General features: G+C 41.3%; 3 protein-coding genes across 5 annotated transcripts in view; all 3 read right to left on the minus strand.

Moving 5' to 3' along the window:
* Positions 1–21,076, minus strand: part of LOC119737221 — a 34,780-nt gene that overhangs the window by 12,487 nt on the left and 1,217 nt on the right. For 2 of the 3 annotated variants that reach the window (XM_038211412.1, XM_038211410.1), the window contains exons 1-2: positions 1,230–1,308; positions 52–386 (exon numbers count right to left, since the gene is read on the minus strand). In XM_038211412.1, the coding sequence (XP_038067340.1) occupies positions 52–317 (266 nt within the window). In that variant the 5' untranslated portion in view covers positions 318–386; positions 1,230–1,308. Of the gene's footprint in view, positions 1–51; positions 387–1,229; positions 1,309–21,076 lie in introns of those variants that run through there. The other variant, XM_038211411.1, reaches the window with a different exon arrangement.
* LOC119737220 (tigger transposable element-derived protein 4-like) lies at positions 8,801–16,435 on the minus strand. Its single transcript, XM_038211408.1, has 6 exons — positions 16,340–16,435; positions 15,933–16,007; positions 14,813–14,965; positions 13,856–13,990; positions 12,017–12,114; positions 8,801–10,666 (listed from the first exon to the last, which is right to left on the minus strand). The coding sequence occupies exons 2-6, from the start codon at positions 15,939–15,941 to the stop codon at positions 9,073–9,075; spliced, it is 1,989 nt and encodes a 662-aa protein (XP_038067336.1). The 5' UTR covers positions 15,942–16,007; positions 16,340–16,435; the 3' UTR covers positions 8,801–9,072.
* Positions 17,088–20,249, minus strand: LOC119736455 (general transcription factor IIF subunit 1-like). The gene is made up of 3 exons (XM_038210473.1): positions 20,048–20,249; positions 18,898–18,984; positions 17,088–17,362 (listed from the first exon to the last, which is right to left on the minus strand). Exons 1-3 carry the CDS (start codon positions 20,247–20,249, stop codon positions 17,088–17,090), a joined length of 564 nt encoding a protein of 187 aa, XP_038066401.1.

Here is a 21,076-nt window from a genome sequence, read left to right on the forward strand (position 1 = left end):
CGTCTAGGGAGTTTACAGGGAAGATTTATCTTCTTTGATAAAAATACTCACATCATAAATATTTTCCTACTAGTGGAACAGCATACAATGCAGTTCATATACTCCCTGCTAGCATTCATCATTCGGAGGAGGTTGTCGCCCTTGGTCTCATTGCCCACGTCATTGTCTTTGTCCTTCGTTTTCATCATTCTGAGGAGGCTTCTGGACTTGGCCTTCCCCCTTGGCCTTCCTTGGCCTTCCTCCATGCCGCAGTGTCTAGGCTCCCAAGATTTACTGCCGGTGGTGTCCTTGTCTTTATCCTTCTCTTTGACCAACATTTACATCATTCTGGAGCTTGAGACCTCAGCTTTCCTCCATGGCAGGTAGGATCCGGCTATCTTATCTCGCTGTAAAACACAAAGGAAAAATGCACAGTAACTTTTACAACTTCAACAAACTTCAGGGACAGTAATTGTATATTAAGGTTTGCAGAGGGGTCATTCGTTGTCAAATCACCTCCAAAAATTGAAGTTTAAACCCCACCCACTTCAAATTGGTTCATATTTAATGTAGACCCTATGGGGTAAGAGAATGAAAAGAATGAAATTTTAAGTTTTAGCGCCATTGGACAAGCTTTTTTGCGCTACCGCCAGCCAATTGCGTGGAAATATCGTTCAAAATATTCCACTGACATCGATCAAGAAAAAAACAAACGGGCTGAATCATTTTCGTGAAATTTCATGTTGAAATTTTGATATGCAAACGTGTGCAAATGAATCTGGAAGTTTCAAGAAAATTTGACATCTGAAAAAGGCAGCACGGTTTGCCTATAAGAGCAAGAGGGTGAGTATGCTTCTTGTTCTAGCAAAAATCAACTACAAACTAAGCCTAGGCCTAAATGCGAAAATCAAAATTTGACAAAGTTCGACATATTTTTGTACATGGTGGAAATGTGGCCTTATTTTCTGGAGGTAGTCCAGTGAATTGGCCACATTTATGGGGCTAGTTATAGGTTGACGCCGCCAGTTGACGCTTGCTGCGCTGACGCATTACTGAGGACCCACACGATTTGATATGAAAAGACTGTGTTTCCGACACTACCCATGACCGAGTATTCCTCCATGGTATAACCTTTCGTCTCGATAGCAGAATCTCGCTTGGAATTTTTGTTGGCAAACTTTCCGAATTACTTTTTATTAATCAAGTAATCTGCTGGAAGTGTTGTATACAGGTGAAACAGGTATACATACCGGCGAAGGGCTGGTTCTGATTGCGAATTTTGCGGCGACCCTTCTCAACGTCGAGTTTGTGTCATCAAATGAACAGCGCCCTCTTTCCATTTTCTCATGTCCTTGCTAGAGAAAAGTTTTACCTAGTCCCTCAGTCAATTTCACTGCAAGTCAAATTTCATCAAACTATTCCCGTCCATAAATCTTGAGTTATCTACCCGTTACAAAGTTGGCAGAAAACGATTTTGGCGTGATTTTCCGATTTTAATTCGAAGTGCAAACTTGTTATTTCTGACAAACTCAAATCCGGTAGTATACAGTATGCAGAGTTTGTCACAATAATTTGGGATTTTCCGAGATTTAGTCAAGACTTAGTGCGCCTTCGTTACTCCGATGTTGCGTCCAGTTCGGACGCCACCAGTTTTAAATTTCGGACTAAATTTCATGACACTGATTTTCTACAAACAGCAAGCATTAACTAAAGGTAAAAGTATGAACGAATTAAAAGTAATTTGGCAACACTTTTTAAAATTTGGCATGAGGAAAAGGTCGGGCGAAACTTCGAATTGCGTCACGTTGAAGCAGTTGCAAAATAAAAGATGATAAACAAAGCTTTAATTTGATGTGTGTCTTGAACACCCCAGAAAGTTGCGAGTATTTCTTCTGAGTTCCTGAAGCAGGGTCATTTATCACAGGGTGCATCCTGTTCTCCGTCCTGCCCGTAAGCCTAACCCTTTCCAGCTCCTCAATAAACCAAACTGCTTAGTCAGGTGGCATTATGGTCGGAATCGTGACCGACTGGTCCAAAGCACCAAACTTGGCAGATAGATTCTTATAGCCCTAGAGAAGATATTTAGAAGGGGTGACACCTGAAGTTCTTTTGGGAAGGGTGCCTAATTTACATAAAACGTTAATCCCTGCCGTGTAATATTTTTATTTTCTATTTTTTTGAAAAGTGTATTTTGGTGATTCTACTTGCATATTCTTACTTAAATAACATTTTCATACAAGTGACTGAATAATTAGGAAGACATAGTAAAGAACCAAAATTGCTACTATTTTACCCTAAAGTCGCGCGCATTTACCTTTTTCTCAGATATCATCAACTATAGTCTCGCCAAACGTGGGTACTGATGAGCTTCAATTCACAAAGTTACTTACTGGCATAGTTTACCCTGACAAAAATAGTGGGAAATCGTGTAAAAATTGATAACATCTTGATGTTTAGCCCAAAAGACCAAAAAGGGGGAGAAAATGTGGTGTCCATAAATTGGGCTACTAGGGGAAGGGTAATGTGGGGACTTGAGCAAGTTCAACGAAATCCCCCAAATAAGAGATTATTGTTGTTTACAATAAAACGTTTTCTCAACAATAATTTTGGGAATTTCCTTGAGCTTGTTCCAGTCTCCCATGTCAGGCAACCCTTCACCTACTTGTTAGCCCAATTTACGGACACCTCGTTTTTTCCCCCGTTTTTGTTTTCTGGGCTAAATATCACAATGTTATCATTGTTCACATGATTTTGCATAAGGTTTTAATATGTTTTCATAATCATTCAGTCACTTATATGCTTTGGAAAATGTTATTTAAGTAAAGATATGTAAGTAGAATCCCCAAAATACACATATACCCCATATGGGAATAAATATATTACACGCAGGTATTAACAAATAGTATGCAAATTAGGCACCCTTCCAAAAAGAATTTCAGGTGTCACCCCTTCTAAATATCTTCTCTAGGTCTATAAGAATCTATCTGCCAAGTTTGGTGCTTTGGACCAGTCGGTCACGATCTTGACGGAAATTAGATCTAAGCCACCTGACTGATTTTGGGGATGGCGAACCGGTGAGCTTACTCCAAGCGTGTCCCCTGTAGATCTATAATTGAAAACCTTTCCATTAGAACTCATGGAACTTAAGTCAATTTAAATGTACATGTATACACAGTGTTCTGATTCCTAATTTTTCAATAAATTCGAAATTTGGCGTACGTTGTTAGCACGTTCTTTATATTCCTTTGTTCCGGTAACTTTAATAGCCACTCTTTCAAGGTTGGGGATTTTTCCAACACATTTTTCATGGCTATGAAGTTCATGGGCTAATTTATAACTACGTTCCATTATTGAAAGAGCTTGTGATGCCACATAGCCAGAATAGATATGCTTAGTAGTTGACTTAGTATTTTTTTGTCCTCGCAAATGAAGGGCCGGCAGGTCGTCTGAGAGTGCATTTCTTAAAATCGCTACTGTCTGTTTTCCTCCATAATAATCAAAGTTCCTCTTTTTTGGTTTGTGAAAAAAATAAAAGTTATTAAAAAAAGTTTGAAAGCTAACGTAAAAATTAGTTACCGTTGTACGTACAGGCAACTCGCATACTTCTACACTCCAAATCTGGTTGAAAAAAAAAACCCCGAAGGAACACTATAGCGCAGAGCGAGTTGTCGACTGCGTTGTGTGGTATCGTCAGATTGGCAAAGTGTGGTGCAATTGAAATTAAAATAAAATGAAATATCTGTGTTTTTAAATTTTATTTGAACTGTTGTGGCGTGATCAGAATGCTCAAAAGTAGTACGGCTTTTTTTCCAACCTCACATCATAGCCTTTAGGTGTCGTTCTTGACTCCATCTCAACACTGAAAAATTGCCTGGGTTAATTTTACCCAAGAAAGGGTGTAAAACCAAACTGAAAACAGTTTAAGAGGAGATTAAACGGCGATTTAAGTGTCTCAGTCTTGTATCTTCCTCATCTCCCTACATCACAGGCCGACAAAACTCGCGGTTATGCGCCCCTTCGAGATGAAAACAAAAGTGCCCCTCAATCTCACACAATTAAAGCATAATTATGATTGCACTACAGATAAAATTGTCTACTCTTTTGTAATTGAAAACCGTCTGCCAAACAGTCCCTTAAGATTGGGGGGGGGGGGGGGGTACCATCTTCAAACATAGGGGGCGCTCTTCAAAACCGAGCAATATGCTCATTACACATTATGTGCCCATTTTTCAGGCCCAATTACATGGGTTTGGGGGCTTGGTTTTCATAATTCCTCCTTTATATCTAAACTATCTATACCATTTGGGAAAATGATTACTTTCATTTCATAGTCTGATACATTTAGGGCCATTCATTTTCATCTCAAAGGGGCACTTTTATGATCAAGGGGGCACATTTATGGACGCAAAAGGGGCACTTGGGTAAATCTGGGGGGCAAATGCCCCCCCCCCCGGTTCAACCGCCCCTGTTTGGGGACCAATGTTGTTTACCCCCCCCCCCCAAAAAGAAATTGTGTCCTCGATCCGCGCCATTGCTGAGGCCGAAGGGTTCTCAATTTCACACCAACAGAAGGTGCCCCTTCTTCTGGATAAGTGCCCCTTTAGGTGCCCCCCCCCCCCCCAAAAAAAATTGAAAAGCGTTCCATCGCCCCTGAGTCGTGTACTTCTCCCGTTTTGCAGAACATTGTGTACAGTCGGCTCCCGTTATAGCGAAAACGGCTAGAACGAAATCCGGTTATTACAAACAAATACCTTCGGTCCCGGCAAAATTGTGCACATGTCTATGGGGAAAATTTCGGTTAAGACGAAAACGGACAGTACGAAATTCCTGTTAAAGCGAAAGGTTTTGGCGACCCGGTTGCGTAAAAATGCATTGTTAGCGACCCATTTATAACGAAAGGTAATCCTGGCTCACGGCTTTTTTCATTCAACTTGAAAGCAGTACAATGTTTTAGTAATCAGCAGGTGTCCGTCTTGTGTGAGTAGTTTCATGTTGCCGACGTAGATGTATTCAGAAGGAGGTGCTAATCGGTTTGCCGGCGCACAGTCAAGTTAATCTCGCGCTGAGGTTAGGCCTGTCATCGCAGTGTTGCAAAGACGCGTTCCAGTCACCCGAGCCACTTGCACATCGCCATTGTGCCATTAATCAAAGACGTACTTCGACCTTTGTGAATGGGCTTTCCCAATTTGTACCTAATTCTGCCGGTTAACAACAAAGGCCCATCATCAAAGGGTTCCGATGACGAGTGCCAGTCACCCGCACCACTTGCACATCGCCATTGTGACATTCATCCAAGACGTGACCTTTGTGAATGGAGCCGCCAACGGAGGAACAACGGCCAAGAAATGTCACCGACTGTCTGAGCCTAATGCACCAGGTTCGAGACTATCTCTGCAGCCAGCCCGACATGGACGACGATGTCTATGATCACGCTGCTGCAATCCTGCAGTACCTCTCCAGTAGGCAGCAAGACAAGATGTCACAGCGGAAGATAACGGACTTCTTCAAGGTGTAACATCACCTTCCAGATAAATCAAACCAAACGGCTCTTTTCAGAGCCACCACATTTTCAAAAAAGAGATTTGAATCCCGACTCAAATAAAAATAATGAACCCCCACCCTATTACCCGGAGCAAATAAAAATAATCCCCCTCCCCCAAATAGAACCCCTTATAAAAAATTGGAAATTAAATAAAACATAATTTACCCTCTCCCTCCCCGGCACAGATTTGATTTGATTTAAAAAAAAAAAAATGTAAGGTTAAACAAAAATTACAAAGCACCCCATTTCAAATCCAAAATAAAATAAACAATCTTAGACTATCCCAAAATTCTCCAAAATGTAGTTTCATTCAAAATTATTCACGACCTCCCGTAAATTACTCCCCCACTCCCAAAAAAAATATTTTCTTAAATTATTTATTAAATTATAACCAAAATTGTCTTATTAAAAAACTTATTCATTTGAGCACCAGCACAAAATACGTTAAGCTATTTCGTAACTTTTAAAAAAAGAAACCTGCTGGGACGATACGAAACTGATCACCATCAACGCTGGACATTATGCATACATATGCAAAGCTATGAATAAATGAACTAGTGCACGCCAATGAGCTCGTCCGCTTGCGTGACGTTGAAATCGTCAGACGTTAATATCCAATCACGATGTAAGATTATGACATCATCACTCATTAGGACACTGACTCATGAGGGCGCTCTACCAAGTTGTAAAATCTACTCAGATCACGGACGGACCGGAAAATCTGGAACGTAAATGACAAAGGTTTCTCGGCCATGTGCTTGAAAACGCTTATCACATTGTCACATTGAAATCTGCAAGACGAAAGGACAATACAATTTAAATGTCTCTCCATGACACAATTTGTGCTGGGGAGATTACTTACTTTGAACATCGAAGTGATCCAGGTCATCCGCCGTTGACTTCTTCCTCATCGATGATCAAGCAATGAAACGTCAGATCTTCGTAATGTTTATTTTATTTTCGTTTCGTACATTAAACATTTTTTTTTCACTTGACACAATGATACATTTTAAACATTATTTTTTATTTGACAAATCACATCATAGAGAGCATGTTCTTAATTGCTTTCAAACAGAAAAAGTCATTGGGTACATTACGTACGTTCACAAGCGTGCACAATAGGGCCAATTCAAGGTGAACAATGGACGGGAAACATTGTATCGGATATTACGAAATTCGGATACAACGAAAATTTTGGCCGGTCCCGTGGTTTTCGCTATAACGGGAGCCGACTGTATTTATTTCGGAGGTCTTGACTAGCACTTGCGCCGATATTAATCCGTGCGGACCACACCTCTCAGTAGCGTCCCTGAGGAATTCGGTTGGGTATTTTCTTTGCGTGACTTTTGAATTTCCCACTGCCACCCAATTATATTCTTCATGAGGGTCCGTCTTTGAGAGGAGAGCTTTCGAGTCGCAAATGAAAAAAGGGGCCAACATTTATTTTGGGCTGAAAACATGATGTGAACACATCCATTTTGCAGCAAAGGTCTCCTCTCACTCGTCGCTGCCTTTTTGTCTCGTCGAGTCACAGTTCTTGGTCCCGTCGCTTTTTAATTTTAGCAAAAAGTACGACAGACCCCCAATAATAATTGTCTAATGTGCAACTAATCCTAGCAGGCTTCGGTCTGATCTGAACTGCCTTATTTTGTCTCTCTCTCTCTATCTCTTTTCCCTTTTCTTTTTGAGTCTCGATCACTCAACATCTTTCTTCTTTTTTCTTTCTTTTTTTTTGAAAGGAAAAAGGGGGGGGGGGGGGGGAAGAGACATGCACCACACCCCCGCGACCCTCCTCAGGGCCTAGGGTATATGTTTGAATAAACTTGTCTACTTATACCATTCAAAAATTTTTAGTTTTGTTCCAACAGTAAAAACATGCTTGCAGTAAAACCCCAGAAATTCCCGATTTCAAAAAAGAATTCTATAAAAATCCAGAAAGCAGAAATTGTTCGAAACAAAATCCTGAAACCCGTTCATGTCTGATTTGGCCACACAACGGAGCTTAAAAGCTCAGCGCTTTTACAATACTGTGCATGTGATGGGGATGTATCTCACATGGTTCCAAGTGCAGGGTTAAACTTGTTAAAAAAAACAGTAGCTTACTAGCCAAATACTAGTCCAATCAGCAGTGGGCCCGACTAGCAAAACAATATTGGGATGCTGTAAAGATGAAAGGACAGGAAGACAAAAATCATTGAATTCAGAAAGCGAATCTGACTTCTGTCTTATTTTATTAACTGTTTTGGGTTAAAGGGAATGTAGGGAGACCAAGTGTGCCCTCTGTTGTTATCTAAAAGTTTTGCGAGTGTTTTGCATATCGTGACCTTTGTGCTTCCCGCGCAAAGGCAAGTTGTAACAAGTTTTTTTTCTGTGGGACTTGAACAGGGAAGACCACCACAAATTTGGGGCATATATTCTCTCTATTTTGTAGGGAGCATGGCTCCGGCCATGCTCCAAATTTATATCATTTTGGAAGGTTAGTATTATAGATTCGTCCCTGTGAGTACTTTAGTGTATAATGTGATCCTTTTGTGAGAATATTGTGTTCATTTTAAGGCCGGATGATTCACGTCTGTAATTTGTAACATATGTAGCCAGCCATGTGTTGACATTTGACCTTTATCGTTCTACATGTATATTATTGTGCCTTACATTTATCATGGATTATTGCTTTGTGTAAAAAATATTATCATCTTGACTCTTGTGTGGAAATAATGTAAATACAAGTTCGGTAAGCTCATCTCATTGTCGTCGTCATGACATAGATTCATAGTTTTACTGGCACATATTTTTAGTGGAACACTCGTCCTCTTTAAATAGAGGGCCGGCCTCCTTTTGCCGCCCCGCTACAGGAAGATACAACATTTGCAAACATCCAAAAGCGAAATGATAAAATTATAACGAAATACCTTACTGAATTGTTAGGGATGCAATCTAAAGCATCCTGTAAAATCGGGGCTCCTGGTGTGCTGACATTTTCAAGAAAAACTGTATTTTTAAAAACAAAATGTTTTTTTTTTCAAAAACAGCTCCTATTTTTTTCATATTTAGTTATTCCGCATTTTTTTTGCAATAGATTGCACACCTGTAAAAAGGTACAAACCTGCTAGAGTGATTCTTTGACCTTACAATTCCCCAAAGTCTTTACGTTTCTCTGTTTCATCTTAAGTGGGGTCGGGCAACCAGACTACAAGAAAATGATTGGTTTTCTTGGTTTTTCCAGCATAAACAAGCCCAAAATGTGAAACAAGTCAGTTTAACAATATTTGCTATAACATACCAATCCTCCAAATCCATTTATTTCTGAAAATTGCAGCAAAAGCAAATGTTGTACATTCCCTTTAAATGATTAGATATGTTCATTAAAAACAGGGACAAGATTGTCTCAGGATACATGTTTTACATATACATCAAAGACCAGTTGACTTAACAAGTCTGTTTCAGTAGCCTAGTGGGGAAAAAAGGTAAGGTCGAACCCTGGCCGTGTGGGCTTGAAAAAGCAAAGTGTCAGGGTCCCAGCTGTAAGGTGCATGCAAGAGAGTCTGTGATCCTTAAGTTTTCTGTGTTGCGTTGTCTTTTCGAACGCGACCAATGACTTGTTCGATGTCACAGATGGCGTCTAACATGCCCTCAGTGTGATGATTCTGCAGCGCAAAGTGTTGCAACTTGTCCAGGTGTTGCATGGCCTCCGCAACGGAGACATCCGGGTAGGGGGTTGTGGATTCATAATCATCTTCAACATTGTTAACTTCTGCTACGCTGGAGGACACCGCACCTAGGATGGCATCATCGGAGAGCCCTGTGGTGCATCGAACATCTGCGTCAACTGCGGCGTAAGATTTGAGCGTTATTTCCTGTGGAATATCCATCCCGGCTTCTCTTAGTTGATCAAAGAGGTCCTTGTCTTCAGTGGCTGCGTTGATGTCAACGTCAGGCTCAGCTGTTTCGATGTCCAGGATGGTAGCGGTCTTCTTTCTCTCAAAGCCAGCAAGTTTAAAGCAGTGGGAGATAGTAGTTGCCCTGACCATCTTCCAGGATTTCTTGAGGAGAATCATAGCATCCAGCACGGTGGGGTGGTACGTCTCCTTCCTGTCTACTGCTGCAAGGAATGATGTGATGAGCTGGCGGCGGTAGTGCATTTTCAAGTTTCGAATGATACCTTGTTCCATAGGCTGAAGATTGGCAGCTGTAAGGGGGGAAAGGAAGACTAGAGTGACGCTCTTCAAACCAGTGATGTGGGGATGCGCAGGACAGCTGTCGATGACTATGGCGATCTTTCGGTTTTTCTTTTGGCACAGTTTGTCGATATTACGAGCCCATGCTTCAAAGATGTCGGATGTCATCCATGCTGTTTTGTTTGCCTCATACAGCGTTGGTAGCGACTTCACGTTAGCCAAACACTGTGGCTTCTTTGTGTTGCCAATGACAAGCAGGGGCAGTTTTTCGCTTCCGTCCATGTTGGCGCACACCATGGCAGTCAGGCGTTCTTCGCTTCTCTCACCGCCATTGCAGGCCTTCCCCTTGAATGCGAGCAATCGGTCAGGAAGAAGGCGGTAAAAAATGCCGGTCTCATTGGCATTAAAAATGTTCGACGGTTTGTACACTACCAGGAGTGGACTTAGGTCAGTTATCAACCAATCTTTCACCATTTGATGTACTCTAAGTTGGCTGGTACTTGACAATGCTTTCCTTTCATCTGATACTCCGGCAGCACCTGCTCTAGCAACCACATTGAAGGAGACATTGTTTCGCGCTTTAAAAAGATCCAACCATCCATCACTTAAAGTGAAGTTGGGAAAGCCCAACTTCTTGGCAAGGGATTTTGCCTTTTCTTCTAAGATCTGCCTTGTCACAAGAATGTTCATGGCTTGTGCAGCCTTGCACCACATCAGGACAGCTTCTTCTACCTGTCTTGCTTGAATCAGACATTGCTTTCGGAACTGCTCCATCACCGTTCCCTTTTTCCTCATTATTCCATTCAGTTCCGATATGGAAATTCCCCATTCCGCAGCTATGTCGGTCCTGTTTTTCATGCCGCAGTTCTCAACTTCATCGATAAGATTGACCTTATCGGCAAGTAGCAAGGTCTTCAACTTACTGGCTGTTTTCCCCACCGTCGCTGACTTGGCACCTGTAGTCTTGCCCCTGAGAAATATCAATGTAAAAGGATGCCTTGTTTAAAGTTTCAAGCAAGACTTCAGCACGTGCTGTAGCCTCAAATATTGCTGTGCAAACACATGTCCACTGCACTAAGCCAACGACTGCGTCTGATTGGACAGTGGTAGCAAAATCAGGCTAACTCAGAAGCCAGGCACGCGGCACCCTCAAAGGTTTCAAATGCCACTACATGGCCCCGCAAAGAGCCAGAAATAGGCTGTGAATGACCTGCCGGCGTGCAGGCTACCATTGGGCCAGCGGCAGTGATCAAGCCAACTTGCAAGCCAGGATTTGTTGTGATTCAGGCTGGTGATTGTGAACAGTCCAAATACAGTGGCATCGTGCACACTGTGTCCCCAAGAGACAAGACAAAGTGCGTTCGACGGTAGTGACTCCTGAAAGAAGTATCAAGTATTTTCTAATCTTCTTGTGACTGTTTTGGCAGCGGTTTCTTTTGGACTAGCCTAAGGCACCGTTTGGGATCTTTTGAGTTAGAGGGGAGGGGAGGCGAGCTACCTGCCTTTTGAGTTATCCAGAGTTTACTGTATTACTTCACACTGGGCTTGACACTCCTTGCCAGATTTAGTACAAAGAATGTACAATTGGGTTTCAGCACACAGACAGACTGGGGAGCTGCCCAGCCAAAAAAAGCCTAAGGAGTTGGGTGAGAGTTAGTTTCACATTGCTGTAATCGAGTCCATCAAAAATCTGGTACACAGAAAATATGAAGTCCTTCCACCAATCCAGTCATAAGTAACAGGGAATGAACAACAACAGAGGAATATTCTGTTACAATTCATTAAATAGCATGTGACTTAACTGAAAGACTTGTAACTGCACTCCTGATGGACTTGTGATGGACTTGTGATGGACTTGTGAGGGACTTGTGATGGACTTGTGATGGACTAGTGAGGGACTTGTGAGGGACTTATGAAGGACTTGTGATGGACTTGCGAGGGACTTGTGAGGGACCTGTGAGTGGCTTGTGAGGGACTTGTGAGGGACTTGTGAGGGACTTGTGAGGGACTTGTGAGGGACTTGTGAGGGACTTGTGAGGGACGTGTGAGGGACTTGTGAGGGACGTGTGAGTGGCTTGTGACGGACTTGTGAGGGACTTGTGAGGGACTTGTGAGGGACTTGTGAGGGACTTGTGAGGGACTTGTGATGGACTTGTGAGGGACGTGTGAGTGGCTTGTGAGGGACTTGTGAGGGACTTGCGAGGGACTTGTGATGGACTTGCGAGGGACTTGTGATGGACTTGTGATGGACCTGTGAGGGACCTGTGATGGACTACTGTGGTTTCATACAATAATTATTTCAAACCAAAACGAGACTCACAGGGGCAAGTCTTCCTCAGCCGCTGGGAAGCAGACTCGCTTGGGTTGTGGCTCATCGATGGTGGGCTCCTGCTGGGATTGCTTGCGCTTCTCCGGGTTCTGAAGGAAGTTAAAGTGTGAAGACAAATTAAATATTGTGTCTTCCCCGTCACTTCTGTAAATTCATTGTGTAACTCCTACACATGTCATAAGTTCTGCTCTGTTTTAGGAAATTCAACTGTTTTTGAACTTCTCACTTTTAATGTACAAATGACATGGCGTCTCTATGCAAAGTTGAAATCTGTTAAAAAAACAATCAACTTTGTCCTAACCCAAAAATATGGCTCATCAGGCAACTCTTTTTATCTCTGGTTTTGTGTGAAATGACAAAGAAAATTTAGAGTTCCCTTCAATGAAATGCAAGTCCATGGCAGATTACTCCCTAGCAAAATGCCTGCATCTACTTATGCTCTACTTATGGGAAGGGGGGGGGGGAGAGACAACCCAATACATGTATACAGCCAAAAGCTAGATTTGAACCCTGACCTCATATGGCCAACACCCTAACCACTAGGCCACACTCCCCACCCACCTCCGAGTAAAAAGACAAAACATCAGCTTGGAACGGACTGTGAATTAAATGTCATTTTTCCGTGCCTGACTCCTCTGGTTGTCTCTCCCATAGCTGCTAACTTTTCAAAATCCCAATTAGTAATCAACCCGCACGGTCATTTTCAACTGCTCGTATTTTAACAGTGTATGTACCAGCTTTACCAACATCGAGTACAGGTACATGGTTTACATGTACACATACATGTGCATACCCTTCTTGTTGTGATTAATAATGTACTGTAGGCCATAGGATAATTAAAATTAAAAAAAAAAAAAAAGTCAAATAAATAATAACAATAATAACATGTGCGCATATTTTTTTTGAGATGCATACTATCGATGTTGAGTTTCGAGTTCGTATCATGTTTTTACACACAATGATTTAGGGCCACCTTATGCAATAGAAATATCCCGCCAACATACCTTGCAAACGCATGCTGATTTATCTTTTTTGGACGTTGTGATAAACTCTATTATCAATTCTCCCAACCATACTCTTAATGACCAAAATCTTGCACTGATATCCCGGCAATAAGCGACCAATTGTGTTCACGATCACAGTCACAGTACACCCAACCCACTCATCCACGAGGTGCACATGCACAAATGCCACACCACTGAAACACATTTTGAGTCTGGTCCTCAAGTACTCCACTGCGCACACAGCATTAATGTCTATCAGGTGCTTGACCGCATTGCTTATTAGACTTGTCACCAGTCCATCCATTATCGTAACATTTCGCCAGAAGTTTTCGGGCAAAAACGATACTTAACAAGTATTTTTTTGTTTTGTTAGGTAGAAAATGGGAAATTCATAGTTTTTAGTGGCAATTTGTATTTTCGTAATTTAGGCCAAAAATAAAAAGTTTCCGGTTTCTGGTATGCGCGGGTGTCGCCATAGCCATGCGCGTCGGAAAAATGAAAAAGTTTTTTTATTTCAATGAAAGATGATGTCTCAAAACGGCCAAACTCACTGGTTTGACTGGAATCCTGATGCTGCACAATTTTAACGTGTTTTTAGATGGGGTTATGATCGAGAATAAGCTTTATGTGGCCTCTCTGGACTCCCATATATTTGCACTAAGTTTAGTCGGGCACCATTTGCAGTCATCAGCCGACATTTGAGGCAAAAAAAAATCAGGTAAAAAAAAAAAAAAAGCCGCATCGCCGCACCACTTTTGGGCAAGCTCCATACCAGAAAGCGGAGACTTTTTTGGGGGGGCCTTAACAAAAAAATTGTAATAATTACAAAAAATTCATAATAGTTGGCAGCTATGCTCTCCTCCTTGTCCTCTGTCGTCTTCTTTGTTGTAGGGTCCGGTTCAGGTCTTGCGGTGTAGTCATTGTGATCCACTAAGCTGACATCAACAGCAGGAAAAGGAATCTATCAGTAAATACCAAATAAAAAGGTCAAAAAAGTAATAGCGAGTTAAACTTGCGGGATCCTCCTGGCACGCTGACGGTATTTATGCAGTCAGTCAGTTAGCATGACCTTTGACCTCAAATGTCTCAAGTCACCTGAAGTCCCCCTACCCAAATATTATTGTCACCTAGTTTAGTTGAGATTGAAGTCTGACTTTTCATATGACAGGGACTGACAGTACTATCCAGTTAACCTGACCAAAATGAAACATACTGTACCTACTTACATACACACACAACCAAGTGTGTACACAGATACTGAAATCTATATCCTTGAGGAGTAATTTCTTTGTTCTCTTGTACTAAAGCTTTCGAGTTTGAAAGTTAGTTTCAAAATGCTCCTTTTTTAATCAGAATTAATTTCCTGGGCTGAAATTTGGACTTAATATCCCTTACATAAAATACTTCAAGTTTTTTATATATCAGATCCTGATTGCAGGTAAAGGCCCCCTTTTGTTTGTACTTTTTAACTTTTTAGAAAGACCTCCCATATGTTTTGTACAAGAATGTCAATTGTTGACCTTTGGAAATTGCGGATCCTATTGTCCTCTATTGTTCAACGTCCCCTATTGAGTGCAGAAACAAACTCGCACACACATAGTCATGAATTTCTACACGCCCGAGGACAATGCTTTGTGTTACCCTTTGTCCCTGCAATATAACACTCTCCCATAGACTAACGAAACCACTAGATCATACTTCCCACCCATCTCTGAGTGAACAGGCAAAACATCAGCTTGGAACGGACTGTGAATTGAATGCTATTTTTCCGTGCCTGACTCACCTGTTTCTCTCTGTCTTCTGGTTGTTTCTCCTTCTTGTCCTTTATCTTCTTCTTCTTTTTCTCTTTCTTTTTCTCTGTTGTAGGGTCCGGTTCAGGTCTTGCAGTGTAGTCATTGTGATCCACTAAGCCGACATCAATAGCAGGAGAAGGAATCTATCAGTCAATACCAAATAAAAGGTCAAAAAAATACCTGCACGATCCCCCTGGCATGCTGACAGTATTCATGAGGTCAGTTAGTTAGCACACTTTTCAGCTGACCTAACCGAATTCAACACTGACCTCATTTGACTCCTAGATGACCTTTGACCTCAAATGTCTGGAGTCATCTGAAGTCCCCCTACCTAAAGATTACTGTCACCTAGTTTGGTTGGCATTGAAGTCTGACTTTTCATATGACAGTACTAAACAGTTTTAACCTAACCAAAATGGAACATACCGACATACACACACAACCTAGAGTGTACACAGATACTGGAATCTGTATCCTTCAGGAGTCATTTCTTTGTTCTCGTGTACTAACATTTTAGAGTTTTAAAGTGTAGTTTCAAAATGTTCCTATTTTAACCAGAATTAATTTCCTGGGCTGAAATTCGGACTTAATATCCCTTTATACATAAAACACTTCACTTTTGCGACCTTCAACAAACCTTGGAAATTCCTAGTTTTTGAGTAAAATCCATATATCTATTTTGTGACAACCTTGTGGAGACGTATACACCTATAGAAATTGCCCTTTTTCGGAGAATTTGTTTTCTTTCCTTTCGCCTAACCACTTGAGTGGAAAGGCGAAAGGAATTAGGGATTACTAACACTGGCCAATCGGATTGAAGGGATTACTTACACTGGCCAATCGGATTGAAGGGATTACTTACACTGGCCAATCGGATTGAAGGGATTACTTACACTGGCCAATCGGATTGAAGGGATTACTTATACTGGCCAATCGGACTGAAGGGATTACTTACACTGGCCAATCGGATTGAAGTGATTACTTACACTGGCCAATAGCATTGAAGGGATTACTTACACTGGCGAATCGGACTGAAGGGATTACTTACACTGGCCAATCGGATTGAAGGGATTACTTACACTGGCCAAAAGCATTGAAGGGATTACTTACACTGGCCATTCGGATGCACGTTCTGAACAAACACCTCTGTCTCAGTTTGTTCTGGCCCCCAAACTTCGTCTTATCCTGAAAAAAAATAATGAACAAAATTCCGTCTTGAGAAAAAAGTCCTTTCCATCACAATCTCTGAAATGCACAACATTTTCACATTCAACAAAAATTGGAAAGCTATAATGACATCTGATATGACACTGCATGATTAGATTTACAAATAAGCTATCACTTTGTACTTTGGAAAACAGACAAAAATCTCAAACACTTCTAAACATTCAAACAATTCTAACTTATAATTAACGACAACAATTTACATCGTTATGGTAATCAACCCATGTCTCAACAGCATTATGATTCATAACACTAAGAAAGTTGGGGCAGTAAACAAAACAAGCCGCACTTACAAGACAGAAACTACACTTTCCACAGTCTTTGACAACCTGGCACGGCTCACACTGACGGCATCGCTTTGGTTGCTTCTGATGAAAGAAAATGGGACGATAGTAAGATCAAAGGAGTCAGTGGAACAAATACTAAAGACAACTCTTATTTTACCAGGACAGCCCCGATCAGTTGTGTGAGAACTGTTCTCCCCAACCTTATAGTAAATGAAGACATTAGTTCAGCAGTTTTCAGATATGGTCACAATTCTGTCTTGTAGACGGAGAGTGAAATGTGTTTGTTTTAAAGGGCATATAGTATGCACATATAGACTGGCAATGAGGTCACTAGAGCACGTCTATGCGCCCCAAGTGAATTTGAGTGACCAGAAGAGGGTCCTATTTCCCAGCTATGAACCCTCTTCTGGTCACTCACAGGCCCGAGGGGGGCATAGACGTGCACTAGTGACCGAATTGTGCCAGTCCATATGTGCTTTATAACACACCTCAGTCCAAAATATAAAATAAGAAATGAAACTTTTACCATCCATATGTGTTTTATAACTCACCTCTGTCCAAAATATATAATAAGAAAAGAAAGTTTTCAGGGTTTTATAATTGAACTGTTTTAATTCAACAATTAACTCATAAGCAATTCAACAATTAATAAAAGGAACGCTTTTAGTTTCCCTAGATTCATTTTTTGAGTTTGAGTTTTTGAGAGGGCTCTGTAACCAGTCAAAAACCGTTAAGTATAGTGACATAGATATTTTCATCTCACCACTGCTGTCCCTGTTGCCTTGAGGGCCTTTGGTTTGGAGGAGGAGCTGGTCGATGTCTTCACTTTCTCGTTTATCTGTTGCATCATCTCCTTCTGTTTTAACTTTCTCTTTTGGCGTTCGTATGCCGTGGATATCTTTGGCTTCTTTCTTTTCTTGGTGCTCTTGACCGTTTTCCGGGATGCCTTCTCTTTGTCCTCCTTGTCTCCGTCTGGCTCCTTCTCCTCCTCGGCTGGCTCCTTGCCCCCCTGCTCCTCTGGATTGGTCTCTACTTGTTCCATGTATTCAAAACACAAAATCGGACAGTAAAAATAATGTTTCAGTCTTGATTTCAGTGATGAAAATCTCAGTTGTATTTGAATGTTTTTGTGTAATCTGTAACAGAGCCTGAAAGTATGCCGTTCTGCATTTGAGCTTCCTGACCCCTCCGCGACCTTTCTATGGGCATAAATACACGGGATTGCCCTTTCTCTTGCTATTGTTGTTTCCTGTGAAGCGCATCGAGACCTTGGTGAGATGCGCTATATAAAAACTGTGTTATTATTGTTATTATTATAATATTTGACAGAATGAGTTTTAACGTAATCACACCAAGAAACATTCATGTTGGAATTTTATCTTGGCATAAAAAACAGTTCTACTTATGATCTTTCACATCCACGATTTTCGTAACGAGGTCTCCTTGTTCATTCACGTTTGTTTTCACATCGCGTAAAGGCGCTGGAACAAAAAAAAGATTTACCTACCTAAATCCGATGGATTCTAGATTTAATCGGGCTTGCTTGAATACAGCTCGTATTCTTCAAGTTTATTTTTAAAACATTGTGTGTCCCAAAAAGACATTTTAGTCTCCTCTTAAGTTTCAATTTTACCCAATGACCGCCACAAAAGTATTTCATAAATTTTCTATGAGTGCTCCAAGTTCCACTAGTCCACATGTATTTTAGATTATCGGAAGTGAGAGGTCAATTTTTGGTGCGATATATCTCTTTCACGATATGCGATTTTTCAGTTTCCATAAATTGATATGCTACCAGTAGGAACAGTTTTACAAAGGCCTTATCCGAGGGTGATTTTCTTAAGAAATCAATTTACCAAAAACAATTTTAAAAACGTGCATACCATAATTTTCGTATTTGAGGGGTCCATAAGCGCGCTACCAGGGTTCAACTTTCAGGCTCTATTCTCACTCAGCTCAATAGCTTCCAATGGCATTTCATGGACAGCTATAAACATGGGTTCTTTTAGTAAAATGCTGATAGCATGGATCAATTTCAGCAGTTTTTGTTTTCTTCAGATGAGAGGGAGAACATGCTCTTTTAACCCTAACCGCCCTGAATCCTTCAAAATCCTCTTTGCCAAAGTGGAGGAATTTGGAGGCTTGAGGTTTATACATGGCAAAACTGCGTTACTGATTTCGTAGGATGCACTTTGTCAAGTGTTGTTTTTGCTCAGCCATGCATAAATATAGGCCAAGATTATGCTTGAAATCCTCCGTACTGCTCCAGCATGTCACTGGTCAATCCTCAACATATTGACAGTCACTGCCGCAGGATATTGCAGGATTCAGGCAGTGGTCACCCCTCCAGGGACCATATTCAAGAAATAATGGAGGAATTTGCAGGATTGAGGCTATATGCTATTTTTCCATGAGACTAATTGGAGGATTCTGCAGGACTGAGGCTACATCCTAGCAAAAAGGCCTAGGGAGTTTGGGTTAACAGATATTTTAATGGTGTTTCAAATTTGATTCCTTTTTAAGAAAAAAAGGATTTAATTTGGGTAGTTTTCTTGTTGACTCACCCTGTATTAGCACTTGGTCTGCCTCCTCCTCCTGCTCGGCAGAGTCCTTGCCTGCCTCTTCCTCTTCTGGACTGAACTTTAATATTGCTATACCAAATATACCAAAACACATAATATTTGACTATCAACCAGACATTCAAAAAGATTTTTTTGGTGGTTGAATATTGTAAGGTCAGAGAATCAGTCTAGCAGCCTTGTACCCCTTCACAGGTGCGTAATCAATTGCAAAGAAAAGGCAGAATAACTGAATATCAAAAATTAGGCACAGTTTTTGAAAAAAGCCAGTTTTCTCCAACGCTGGTCGGCCGATCAGCGTTGGAAAAATACATTTATTCTTGAAAATGTCAGCACACCATGGATTTTAAAAGATGCTTTAGACTGTCATTCCCTTACAACTGAGTAAGGTATTTTGTGATAATTTCATCATTTCGTTTTTTTTTTTGCTGTTTGCAAATGTTGTGTTTTCCCTTTAATGCCAAAAAACCTGGTAAGTAGGCCTATCTACTCACAAGCGCATGGTGGGCATGCATATTTGATGATGCGTCTATAGGCATCTCTCCCTATGCCAATGCAGTCCCTATGGTACCACTCTTGACAGTAATCACAGCATCTGGAGAAAAAAAACCCCAAGAACCGTTTGGTTTAACTCCAAAACCTTTAACTCTCTTCACACAATCCAAATAAAATCCTAAAACGACACTCACTAAATCAAAAAGCATGATTCTGGGTCTGATCACCAAAGTAACAAATTTGTAAAACTCAAACAATAAACAATAGATTTCAATAATATTTGGTTCTTGGGTTTCACTGTTGGCTTATTTTCCAAAACCTGCCTAATCAAGCAAGATGCTTGAAAAACGGGAGTCTAAATCATTTTCAAGGATGATTTGCAAAGTTGAGCAAAGAAAACTACTGAACCTCATACCATATTACAGGATAAACAAACAAAAAACAATTAACCAAGAGCAATCAATCAGTGATTGCCGTCGAGCTTCACCACCCTATCCATGTAACAGTAGACGGACCACCAGCGCAGGATCATCCCTGGGTTTGGATGTGCCACTACACCAGCAAGAACCGTCTAGGGAGTTTACAGGTAAGATTTGTCTTCTCTGATACAAAAATACTCACATCATCATTCTTGTCCTACCAGTGGAAAAGCAGACACCGCAGTGGGTAGGCTCCCCATGGGCGGTCTCCATTCCGAGGAGGTTGTCGCCCTTGGCCTTCCTCTTACGGGAGGAATCCCAAGATTTATCGCCCATGGTCTCGTCTTTGTCCCTCATTTCCATCATTCTGAGGAGGCTTCTGGACTTGGCCTTCCTCCTTGGCCTTCCTTGGCCTTCCTCCATGCCGCAGTGTCTAGGCTCCCAAGATTTATTGCCGGTGGTCTCCTTGTCCTTGTCCTATTCTCTGACCAACATTTACGTCATTCTGGAGTTTGAGACCTCGTGGCAGGTAGGATCCGCCTATCTTATCTTCCTGTAAAACACAACAAAAAAATGCACAGTAACTTATTTATATTCGGCAAACTTCAGGGAGAGTATCTTAAGGTTAACAGAGAGGTCATTCCTTGTCAAATAAATCATCCCCGAAAATTGCAACTTTAAACCTCACCCCATTCAAAATGGTTCATATTTAATGTATGGGTAATTTAGAATGAAAAGGCTGAAATGTTAAGTTTCAGCGCCATTGGACAAGCGTTTTTCGTATTTCTGCTCACTACTGAGTGGAAATATCGGTCAAAATATTGTCCTGTCGTCGATCAAAGAAAAACAAATCACACTGAATCAACGACTGCTTCATGTAGTGATATCTGCCCCGTGCCGTACGACAGTATGGGCTTTTTGCGCGGGGCACATATCATTACACTAAACAGTCACTGATAAAGCGCGACTTGTGAGTCACACACGCCATCAATGGAAGAGCAATGAAATGGATAGAACAATTGGCAGATATGTTTAATTGCGAGCGGTAAGTTTATCAGAAGATTTTGTTCTTTTTTCAAAATTACCGCTTGTTGATAACTATTTAAGGGGTCTGATGGAATGTCATGAATGTGTAGATCTATCCAGGGTAACTGTCCTCATTTGTATTCTCTTAACTGGGTTTTTTTTTTGGGGGGGGGGGGGGGCCTTTTGTTCTCGCGTGGGTATGTGCTAAATGCTACCGTGCACCA

Source organism: Patiria miniata, unplaced genomic scaffold (genome assembly GCF_015706575.1).
Source record: "Patiria miniata isolate m_02_andy unplaced genomic scaffold, ASM1570657v1 HiC_scaffold_3, whole genome shotgun sequence".
Taxonomy (NCBI): Eukaryota; Metazoa; Echinodermata; class Asteroidea; order Valvatida; family Asterinidae; genus Patiria; species Patiria miniata.

Bases quoted from the DNA above. Each gene is read 5' to 3' on its own strand.
- LOC119737220 (XM_038211408.1), bottom strand. The intron at 13,991-14,812 runs GTGAGTCAGGCA...ATTTACTGATAG, and splicing joins CAGAAGACAGAGAGAAACAG to ATTCCTTTTCCTGCTGTTGA. The intron at 12,115-13,855 runs GTAATTATTACA...AACTTCCTTCAG, and splicing joins CCAACTATTATGAATTTTTT to AACCCGGAGAAGCGCAAGCA.
- LOC119736455 (XM_038210473.1), bottom strand. From the start codon at position 20,249: ATGGAGGAAGGCCAAGGAAGGCCAAGGAGGAAGGCCAAGTCCAGAAGC. The intron at 18,985-20,047 runs GTAGGACAAGAA...TATTTGGTATAG, and splicing joins CGGTGTCTGCTTTTCCACTG to CAATATTAAAGTTCAGTCCA. The intron at 17,363-18,897 runs GTGAGTCAACAA...TGGAACAAGTAG, and splicing joins AGACCAAGTGCTAATACAGG to AGACCAATCCAGAGGAGCAG.